The sequence below is a fragment of the Salvelinus alpinus genome, chromosome 13 (assembly GCF_045679555.1).
Source record: "Salvelinus alpinus chromosome 13, SLU_Salpinus.1, whole genome shotgun sequence".
In the NCBI taxonomy this organism is placed as follows: domain Eukaryota; kingdom Metazoa; phylum Chordata; class Actinopteri; order Salmoniformes; family Salmonidae; genus Salvelinus; species Salvelinus alpinus.
In genome coordinates, this window is record NC_092098.1 from 37,190,353 (window position 1) to 37,202,158 (window position 11,806).

The 11,806-nt window shown below is 44.2% G+C and overlaps 1 protein-coding gene across 3 annotated transcripts in view; it reads left to right on the forward strand.

The window, feature by feature from the left end:
• The window catches only part of LOC139537651 (F-BAR and double SH3 domains protein 2-like), a 63,622-nt gene extending 59,680 nt beyond the window's left edge, over positions 1 to 3,942 (forward strand). For all 3 annotated transcript variants that reach the window (XM_071339214.1, XM_071339213.1, XM_071339215.1), the window contains 4 exons: positions 423 to 670; positions 924 to 1,128; positions 1,519 to 1,589; positions 1,755 to 3,942. In XM_071339214.1, the coding sequence (XP_071195315.1) occupies positions 423 to 670; positions 924 to 1,128; positions 1,519 to 1,589; positions 1,755 to 1,841 (611 nt within the window). In that variant the 3' untranslated portion in view covers positions 1,842 to 3,942. The remainder of the gene's footprint in view (positions 1 to 422; positions 671 to 923; positions 1,129 to 1,518; positions 1,590 to 1,754) is intronic.
• Positions 3,943 to 11,806: the final 7,864 nt, after the last annotated feature.

Consider the following 11,806-nt stretch of genomic DNA (forward strand, 5'->3'; position numbering starts at 1 on the left):
GTGAGAGCCGGAATTCTTACTGGTTGGTAGGTGATCAAATACTTATGTCATGCAATAAAATGCTAATTAATTACTTAAAATCATACAATGTGATTTTCTGGATTTTTGTTTTAGATTCCGTCTCTCACAGTTGAAGTGTACCTATGATAAAAATTACAGACCTCTACATCCTTTGTAAGTAGGAAACCCTGCAAAATCGGCAGTGTATCAAATACTTGTTCTCCCCACTGTACATATGTAAGGCAATGTCATTGAGATCATTCAGATGCGTTGGGACCATTTTTAATTTTCCCTTTCTTTCCATTTTGATCTCTTCCTCTGTGCTCTTACTCTTCCCCCTCCCCTGTCTCTCCCTCCCTCTCCCCCTTCCGCTTTTCACCGTGGCTCTCTCCCACTCTCCCTCCCCCTTCTCTCTGCCTCAGTGTGCTTTGCCAAGGCCCTGTACGACTATGCGGGCCAGACAGACGAGGAGCTCTCGTTCCCTGAGGGCGCCATCATCCGCGTGCTGAGCCGTGAAACCCACGAGGACGATGGCTTCTGGGAGGGCGAGTTTAACGGCGCCGTTGGCGTCTTCCCCGCTGTGCTGGTGGAGGACCTGCTGGCGGAGGGTGGCTCCAGTGCAGACGTCGAGAATGGTGACAGCCTGGGAGAGGCCAGCAGCAGCACGCCGGTACACACACATATGCAGCCACCCGTGGCGCTATTTACACACGTGAATGGACACTTTTAAACCGGTTTAAACTTTATCCTGTAAAACATACTTTCCATGGAGATTTTCTGTTGAGAATGATTTAAAAAAATCCAGGACCAGGCTTGATCTTGGTGCAGGAAACCGGCCTTTAGACGACACACATCCTCATCCAAATAATAGTAATCAGTATATTACTGTTTTATTTAATTCTGTGGTCGACGTTGTCCTTCAGGTGTCACCCTCTCCTCTTTCTGAGCGCTCCCCACGGAGCCCCTTTCAGCTGGGCCCGTTCCACAGCAGCCCCCTCCAGACCCCCACTATGCCCTCGCCCCAGTCCAGCCCCTCCAGTGCCAGCGCCTCCCCCATACCTCGCCCACCCTCCTACATCAACGGTCACCATAGGCCACCGCCTGCACCACTCAAAAGCCCCTTGCAGAGTAAGAACCACTCCTCAAAGGCTGACTATTTATTATTTGGCATTCGAAATGTTATCGCATTGAACATAATTCATTGCCTGGTCCCAAATCTGTTTTGTGCTGAATTATAGTCTGTGGCATGACAACAAACGTAGGATTTGGCAAGACGGCAAAACCAGATCTGGGACCAGGCTACGTTATTTATCATATTAAATGCATGCAAAATAGACCATGTATAAAAGTAGAGACATAGACAAGTAATAAACAGCATGGATTTTTTAAATCCTCATTCTGAGATGCATATCTGGGTTGTGTTTATTAGAGCACAATGTCACGATCCTGTAGTGCTTTCTAGTGGTTTTTAATCCAAGACGTGATGCTGATGATTCTGTCTGCCCTCCTCACCCTCAGGTCCTTCCCAGAGCTCCACCCAGCCCCCCAGGCACCCAGCAGATCGTGGTGCGGGAGGCACCATTCGACCTGTAAGTTACCACATTAACACACACACACTTCTGTCAACTAATGAAAACCATCATAAATACTGTATGGATACTGACCCTTGTCCTGTTTGATAAGACACACTTGTTGTATTTTGTTGAGGCTCCACTTGGAGCTCAAAGGAATAACTAGTTATATGTTGTGGACAGGTCCGCGCTGCTCCACCACCCCCCAAGCCGCAGCAGCCTCGCGGCCAGGTGAAGAGAAGGGAGGAGGTGGAGATCACTCTGGTGTAATGGCGCCGCCCTGGTGGCGGTGGCTGCTGCCCACAACCACACCAGGTCAGAACGGACCTGGTGGATCCAGGTGCCCCGACTGACTGACGCCCCTCTTCCAGGGAGGGACAACAGGCTCCAGAGCCCCTAAACCAGCCTATCCAGCCAAGGGGTATCCCCACTCCCCACTGGAGAGGCTCCATGAGATGAGATGAGGCCTGAGATTTGGCTCGTCTCTGTCCACACAGTCCAAAGCCAGTAGGGCTGAAATGGTGTGTGGTGCGGAGAACCCAAACAATTGTGCCTTTCTGACACGGTTTCCAACCCTACATTCCTCTTTCTATCCTCTCGTTCTTTATTATTTTTCTGTTACCCATCGTTTTCCTTGGTCTATCTCTCATTTTCTCCCTCCTGTATTTGTGCTGTATCTCTCACAATGTTTTCTCTCTCTCTCTCTCTCTACCTCCCTCTTTTTCTCTCTTTCTCACTCACCTTCATAACTATAACTCTATAAGAGCTATAAGGGGGTATTTTCAAGCAAGATATCACCATTAGATTACTATGCATCAAAGTTATGCTAATTTCGTGGGAGGATTGTACATCTGTCACAAAGTTTTAAACAGCTAAAGTCCAAGTCAGATCTGTTTGGTTCTTGGTGGGTTGTGTTTTTGTTGTCAACACATTTCATGGAAATTCACAACACGGCAGAGGCTGGTACCTTTCCTGTACCTGAAATACCAACGTCTTCAAAAAAAAGTGTTCTTAACATTTTATAAACAAGGGAAAAGTGGCAATTTTGGAGGGATGTAACTGATATAGATAGAAATTGCCCCATTGAGAGCAAAATCTGGATCACACTATGTGAAACCATAACAAAACTGCCCCTGAAACTGTTGATTATTCCTACTCTATAACAAATGTCAAATTTCTTTGTACAATTTCTTTGTATTAAAAGGTGGGACATTTCAAAACAGCCGGGGGCAATCTGTAGTGTGGCTATGAAAACTATCTTTGTGCTGTTTTCTGTTGAAAAAACAAAGATCTAGCTATGTTGTCATCAATACTAATCCAGGCTTAAACTAGCCAATAATAATGGTCGCTGGTGAGAATAATTCTTCAGTCAGGAATGCAGATGGGTCATAGTTCAGGACGGAATGCATCGCAAGGTGATTTGCTGTCGTGGGGAGCGTCATTGGTACTGTGATGTGACCCTGGGTCGGACTTGCCTTCAAGTTCAGGGAGGAGAATCACCTTAGTTCCTAGCTACCTACAGGAAATGTGAACTGACTAAATTACTGAAGCACTTTTTTGTTATTCTTTTGTTAATGCCCTTTTCAGTATTGCTGGTTGGTCTCTTGTGAATGCTGCATTGTTTCTCCTTTAATTGTTTTTGCTCCAACTATATTGATATCAGTATTGTTCTACTTGGTTTTTTAGAAGGCATTTGACTTATTTAGTCTAAAATAGCCATTGTAGTGTCTTGTGTTGGAGGTATGCTTTTTCATATAATGTATGTAATATTAGTTTACAGAGAGCTTGGGAGATATCTGTGCAGCAATTTTATGAGGATAAAAAACATATGGAAACTTATTGATAAATGTTTAGTTGTTGATCAGAGAAATGGGTATCTGTCAGCCATGTTTACTGTGTTTTCTTTGATCTCCTAAAGATCTGAATGTCAAACTTATTTTTGAAGTTTACAATTACCCTGTTTTATTGAACGATTACATGTTGTGAAATACACACTTTCCCACAATTGTAAAGTTTATTTAGTTAATTCTGTTTCTGATTTATTTTCAGATACAGTAGAAACAAGTGACCCGCTACGAATGTTTCCCAAACTCAGTCCTGGGGACCCCAAGGTATGCACGTTTAGTTTTTTGCCCTAACAGTACACAACTGATTCAAATAATCATAGCTTGATGATGAGGCAGCCCATTATTTGAATAAGCTGTGTAGTGCTAGTGCAAAAAACAAAACCTGCACACCTTGGGGTCCTCAAGACCAAGTTTGGAGAACGCTACGCTACTCTGATGTAGTCTACAGCAACAGTAGAGAATCAAAATAATTTCATTGGATATATAAAAAATGAAATTAGCTGAATAAAATTAGCTGAAATCTGTTATTTGTTCTGTTTTATTCAACATTTCACAAAGGATTTAAACTAGGGCAGTAGGCCTACAGGAAGCATATTTAATTGCTTTTTTTTTTTTTTTTTTTTATTAATTCACCTTTATTTAACCAGGTAGGCCAGTTGAGAACAAGTTCTCATTTACAACTGCGACCTGGCCAAGATAAAGCAAAGCAGTGCGACACAAACAACAGAGTTACACATGGGATAAACAAACGTACAGTCAATAACACAATACAAAAGTCTATATACAGTGTGTGCAAATGTAGTAAGATTAGGGAGGTAAGGCAATAAATAGGCCATAGTGGCGAAATAATTAACATTTTGCAATTAAACACTGGAGTGATGTGGAGTGATAGATGTGCAGAAGATGAATGCGCAATTAGAGATACTGGGGTGCAAAGCAGTAAAAAAATATATAACATGGTGATGAGGTAGTTGGGTGGGCTATTTACAGATGGGCTATGTACAGGTGCAATGATCTGTAAGCTGCTCTGACAGCTGATGCTTAAAGTTAGTGAGGGAGATATGAGTCTCCAGCTTCAGTGATTTTTGCAATTCGTTCCAGTCATTGGCAGCAGAGAACTGGAAGGAAAGGCGGCTAAAGTGGGAGTTGGCTTTGGGGGTGACCAGTGAAATATACCTGCCGGAGCGTGTGCTACAGGTGGGTGCTGCTATGGTGACCAGTGAGCTGAGATAAGGCGGTGCTTTACCTAGCAAAGACTTATAGATGACCAGGAGCCAGTGGGTCTGGAGACGAATATGAAGCGAGGGCCAGCCAGCGAGCGCATACAGGTCGCAGTGGTGGGTAGTATATGGGGCTTTGATGACAAAACGGATGGCACTGTGATAAACTGCATCCAATTTGTTGAGTAGAGTGTTGGAGGCTATTTTGTAAATGACATTGCCGAAGTCAAGGATCGGTAGGATATTCAGTTTTACGAGGGTATGTTTGACAGCATGAGTGAAGGAGGATATGTTGCGAAATAGGAAGCTGATTCTAGATTTAATTTTGGATTAGAGATGCTTAATGTGAGTCTCGAGTGTTTACAGTCTAACCAGACACCTAGGTATTTGTAGTTGTCCACATATTCTAGGTCAGAACCGTCCAGAGTAGTGATGCTAGACGGGCAGGCAGGTGTGGGCAGCGATCGGTTGAAGAGCATGCATTTAGTTTTACTTGCATTTAAGAGCAGTTGGAGGCCACTGGAGGAGAGTTGTATGGCATTGAAGCTAATCTGGAGGTTTGTTAAGTGTCCAAAGAAGGGCCAGAATTATACAGAATGGTGTCGTCTGTGTAGAGGTGGATCAGAGAATCACCAGCAGCAAGAGCGACATCATTGATATATACAGAGAAAAGAGTCGGCCCGAGAATTGAACCCTGTGGCACCCCCATAGAGACTGCCAGAGGTCCGGACAACAGGCCCTCCGATTTGACACACTGAACTCTATCTAGTAGTTGGTGAACCAGGCGAGGAAGGCATTTGAGAAACCAAGGCTGAGTCTGCCGATAAGAATGCGGTGATTGACAGAGTCGAAAGCCTTGGCCAGGTCGATGAATACGGCTGCACAGTATTATATTTTATCGATGGCGGTTATGATATCGTTTAGGACCTTGAGCGTGGCTGAGGTGCACCCATGACCAGCTCGGAAACCAGATTACATAGCGGAGAAGGTACGGTGGGATGGTCGGTGATCTGTTAACTTGGCTTTCGAAGATCTTGGAATGGCAGGGTAGGATAGATATACAGTTGAAGTCGGAAGTTTACATACACCTTAGCCAAATGCATATAAACTCAGTTTTTCACAATTCCTGACATGTTATCCTAGTAAACATTCCTTGTCTTAGGTCAGTTAGGATGACCACTTTATTTTAAGAATGTGAAATGTCAGAATAATAATAGAGGGAATTATTTATTTAATCTTTCAATTTCCAGTGGGTCAGAAGTTTACATACACAATTAGTATTTGGTAGCATTGCCTTTAAATTGTTTATCATGGGTCAAATGTTTCAGGTAGCCTTCCACAAGCTTCCCACAATAATTTGAGTGAATTTTGGCCCATTCCTCCTACCAGAGCTGGTGTAACTGAGTCAGGTTTGTAGGCCTCCTTGCTTGCACATGCTTTTTCAGTTCTGCCTACAAATGTTCTACAGGATTGAGGTCAGGGCTTTGTGATGGCCACTCCAATACCTTGACTTTGTTGTCCTTAAGCCATTTTTGCCACAACTTTGGAAGTCTGCTTGAGGTCATTGTCCATTTGGAAGACCCATTTGCGACCAAGCGTTAACTTCCTGACACTATCTATTTTGTGAAGTGCACCAGTCCCCCCTGCAGCAAAGCACCCCCACAAAATGATGCTGCCACCCCCATGCTTCACGGTTGGGATGGTGTTCTTCGGCTTGCAAGCCTCCCCCTTTTTCCTCCAAAGATAACGGTCATTATGGCCAAACAGTTCTATTTTTGTTTCATCAGACCAGAGGACATTTCTCCAAAAAGTACAATCTTTGTTCCCATGTGCAGTTGCAAACTGTAGTCTGGCTCTTTTATGGCGGTTTTGGAGCAGTGGCTTCTACCTTGCTGAGCGGCCTTTCAGGTTATGTCGATGTAGGACTCGTTTTACTGTGGACATAGATACTTTTGTACCTGTTTCCTCTAGCATCCTCACAATGTCCTTTGCTGATTTTCTAGGATTGATTTGCACTTTTCGCACCAAAGTATGTTAATCTCTAGGAGACAGAACGCGTCTCCTTCCTGAGCGGTATGATGGCAGCGTGGTCCCATGGAGTTTATACTTGCGTACTATTGTTGGTACAGATGAACGTGGTACCTTCAGGCATTTGGAAATTGCTCCCAAGGATGAAACAGACTTGTGGAGGTCAACAATTTTTGTTCTGAGGTCTAGGCTGATTTCTTTTGATTTCCCCTTGATGTCAAGCAAAGAGGCACTGAGTTTAAAGATAGGCCTTGAAATACATCCACAGATACACCTCCAATTGACAAAAAAGATCTCAATTAGCCTATCAGAAGATTCTAAAGCCATGACATCATTTTCTGGAACTTTCCAAGCTGTTTAAAGGCACAGTCAACTTAGTGTATGTAAACTTCTGACCCACTGGAATTGTGATACAGTGAAGTATAAGTGAAATAACCTGTCTGTTAAAAATTGTTGGAAAAATGACTTGTGTCATGCACAAAGTAGATGTCCTAAACGACTTGCCAAAACTATAGTTTAACAAGAAATTTGTGGAGTGGTTGAAACACTAGTTTCTAATGACTCCAACCTAAGTCAAATCAATTAAAATGTATTTATATAGCCCTTACATCAGCTGATATATCAAAGTGCTGTACAGAAACCCAGCCTAAAACCCCAAACAGCAAGCAATGCAGATGTAGAAGCACGGTGGCTAGGAAAAACTCCCTAGAAAGGCCAAAACCTAGGAAGAAACCTAGAGAAGAACCAGGCTATGAGGGGTGGCCAGTCCTCTTCTGGCTGTGCCGGGTGGAGATTATAGCAGAACATGGCCAAGATGTTCAAATGTTCATAAATGACCAGCATGGTCAAATAATAATAATCACAGTAGTTGTCGAGGGAGAAACAAGTCAGCACCTCAGGAGTAAATGTCAGTTGGCTTTTCATAGCCGATCATTAAGAGTATCTCTACCGCTCCTGCTGTCTCTAGAGAGTTGAAAACAGCAGGTCTGGGACAGGTAGCACGTCCGGTGAACAGGTCAGGGTTCCATAGCCACAGGCAGAACAGTTTAAACTGGAGCAGCAGCACGGACAGGTGGACTGGGGACAGCAAGGAGTCATCATGCCGGGTAGTCCTGAGGCATGGTCCTAGGGCTCAGGTCCTCCGAGAGAGAGAAAGAGAGAATTAGAGAGAGCATACTTAAATTCACACAGGACACCAGATAAGACAGGAGAAGTACTCCAGATATAACAGACTGACCCTAAGTGTATGTAAACTTCCGACTTCAACTGTAGGTCTGTAACAGTTTGGGTCTAGAGTTTCTCCCCCTTTGAAGAGGGTTATGACAGCGGCAACTTTCCAATCTTTGGGGATCTCAGACAATACGAAAGAGAGGTTGAACAGGCTAGTAATAGGGGTTGCAACAATTGCGGCGGATAATTTTAGAAAGAGAGGATCCAGATTGTCTAGCCAAGCTGATTTGTAGGGGTCCAGATTTTGCAGCTCTTTCAGAACATCAGCTATCTGGATTTGGGTGAAGGAGAAATGGAGAGGCTTGGGCAAGTTGCTGTGGGGGGTGCAGAGCTGTTGACCGGGGTTGGGGTAGCCAGATGGAAAACATGGCCAGCCGTAGAAAAATGCTTATTGAAATTCTCGATTATCAGAGATTTATCGGTGGTGACAGTGTTTCCTAGCCTCAGTGCAGTGGGCAGCTGGGAGGAGGTGCTCTTATTCTCCATGGACTTTAGTGTCCCAGAACTTTTTGGCGTTTGTGCTACAGGATGCACATTTCTGTTAGAAAAAGCTATCCTTTGCTTTCCTAACTGCCTGTTTATATTGGTTCCTAACTTCCCCGAAAAGTTGCATATCGCAGGGGCTATTCGATGCTAATGCAGTACGCCACAGGATGTTTTTGTGCTGGTCAAGGGCAGTCTGGGGTGAACCAAGGGCTATATCTGTTCTTAGTTCTAAATTTTTTGAATGGGGCATGCTTATTTAAGATGGTGAGGAAAGCACTTTTAAAGAATAACCAGGCATCCTCTACTGACGGGATGAGGTCAATATCCTTCCAGGATACCTGGGCCAGGTCGATTAGAAAGGCTTGCTCACTGAAGTGTTTTAGGGAGCGTTTGACAGTGATGAGGGGTGGTCGTTTGACCGCGGACCCATTATGCACGCAGGCAATGAGGCAGTGATCGCTGAGATCCTGGTTGAAGACAGCAGAGGTGTATTTAGAGGGCAGGTTGGTCAGGATGATATCTATGAGGGTGCCTGTGTTTAAGGATTTAGGCTTGTACCTGGTAGGTTCCATGATAATTTGTGTGAGTTTGAGGGCATCTAGCTTAGATTGTAGGACGGCCAGGGTGTTAAGCATATTCCAGTTAAGGTCGCCTAACAGTACAAACTCTGAAGATAAATGGGGGCCGATTAATTCACATATGGTGTCCAGGGCTGAGGGGGGTCTAAAACAAGCGGCAACAGTGACAGACATTTCTGGAAAGGTGGATTTTAAAAGTAGAAGCTCAAACTGTTTGGGCATGATAGCATGACAGAACTCTGCAGGCTGTCTCTGCAGTAGATTGTATCTCCACCCCCTTTGGCAGTTCTATCTTGGTGGAAAATGTAGTTGGGGATGGAATTTCTGAATTTTTGGTGGCCTTCCTAAGCCAGGATTCAGACACCGCTAGGACATCAGGTTTGGCGGAGTGTGCTAAAGCAGTGGGGAAAAAACTTAGGGAGGAGGCTTCTGATGTTAACATGCATGAAACCAAGGCTTTTACGGTTACAGAAGTCAACAAATGATCGCGCCTGAGGAATAGGAGTAGAACTGGGGGCTACAGGGCCTGGGTTAACCTCTACATCACCAGAGGAACAGAGGAGGAGTAGGATAAGGGTACGGCTAAAGGATATATGAACTGGTCGTCTAGTGCGTTGGGGACAGAGAATAAAAGGAGCAGATTTCTGGGCATGGTAGAATAGATTTAAGGCATAATGTACAGACAAGGGTATGGTAGAATGTGAGTACAGTGTAAGTAAACCTATGCGTTGGGTGATGATGAGAGAGGTTTCATCTCTGGAGGCATCAGTTAACCTAGGTGAGGTCTCCGCATGTATGTGGGGTGGGAAGAAAGAGCATTTTGAGTGGGACTGAGGGCTCTACAGTGAAATAAAAAAAACCTAGCCTAGACATCAGTAGAGAAGGCATATTGACATTAGAGAGAGGCATAAAGAAATCACAGGTGTTGATCAGGAGAGCTAAGACAACAATGGGTAAATGGCGATGAATGGGCAGGGGTACATACAGGACCTGAATTCGAGGCTGGGGCCGTCATGCAAACAAAATCAGGTACCATGTTATTGAAACAGTCCAAGGGGCATCAGCTGTGTAGCCATATATATATATAAAACTCACCCCATATATATACAGTGGGGAGAACAAGTATTTGATACACTGCCGATTTTGCAGGTTTTCCTACTTACAAAGCATGTAGAGGTCTGTAATTTTTATCATAGGTACACTTCAACTGTGAGAGACAGAATCTAAAACAAATATCCAGAAAATCACATTGTATGATTTTTAAGTAATTAATTTGCATTTTATTGCATGAAATAAGTATTTGATACATCAGAAAAGCAGAACTTAATATTTGGTACAGAAACCTTTGTTTGCAATTACAGAGATCATACATTTCCTGTAGTTCTTGACCAGGTTTGCACACACTGCAGCAGGGATTTTGGCCCACTCCTCCATACAGACCTTCTCCAGATCCTTCAGGTTTGGGGGCTGTCGCTGGGCAATACGGACTTTCAGCTCCCTCCAAAGATTGTCTATTGGGTTCAGGTCTGGAGACTGGCTAGGCCACTCCAGGACCTTGAGATGCTTCTTACGGAGCCACTCCTTAGTTGCCCTGGCTGTGTGTTTCGGGTCGTTGTCATGCTGGAAGACCCAGCCACGACCCATCTTCAATGCTCTTACTGAGGGAAGGAGGTTGTTGGCCAAGATCTCGCGATACATGGCCCCATCCATCCTCCCCTCAATACGGTGCATTCGCCCTGTCCCCTTTGCAGAAAAGCATCCCCAAAGAATGATGTTTCCACCTCCATGCTTCACGGTTGAGATGGTGTTCTTGGGGTTGTACTCATCCTTCTTCTTCCTCCAAACACGGCGAGTGGAGTTTAGACCAAAAAGCTATATTTTTGTCTCATCAGACCACATGACCTTCTCCCATTCCTCCTCTGGATCATCCAGATGGTCATTGGCAAACTTCAGAAGGGCCTGGACATGCGCTGGCTTGAGCAGGGGGACCTTGCGTGCGCTGCAGGATTTTAATCCATGACGGCGTAGTGTGTTACTAATGGTTTTCTTTGAGACTGTGGTCCCAGCTCTCTTCAGGTCATTGACCAGGTCCTGCCGTGTAGTTCTGGGCTGATCCCTCACCTTCCTCATGATCATTGATGCCCCACGAGGTGAGATCTTGCATGGAGCCCCAGACCAAGGGTGATTGACCATCATCTTGAACTTCTTCCATTTTCTAATAATTGCGCCAACAGTTGTTGCCTTCTCACCAAGCTGCTTGCCTATTGTCCTGTAGTCCATCCTAGCCTTGTGCAGGTCTACAATTTTATCCCTGATGTCCTTACACAGCTCTCTGGTCTTGGCCATTGTGGAGAGGTTGGAGTCTGTTTGATTGAGTGTGTGGACAGGTGTCTTTTATATAGGTATCGAGTTCAAACAGGTGCAGTTAATACAGGTAATGAGTGGAGAACAGGAGGGCTTCTTAAAGAAAAACGAACAGGTCTGTGAGAGCCGGAATTCTTACTGGTTGGTAGGTGATCAAATACTTATGTCATGCAATAAAATGCAAATTAATTACTTAAAAATCATACAATGTGATTTTCTGGATTTTTGTTTTAGATTCCGTCTCTCACAGTTGAAGTGTAACTATGATAAAAATTACAGACCTCTACATGCTTTGTAAGTAGGAAAACCTGCAAAATCGGCAGTGTATCAAATACTTGTTCTCCCCACTGTATATAAATAATAAAACCACACATATCTCAGAGGGAAATAAAATGGTCAGACCTGTATTGAGATTTTGTATGTATTAATAATCTACCTAATCATGGCTAGCCGACCAGGGGAAAACGTTTGCATATTAGCAA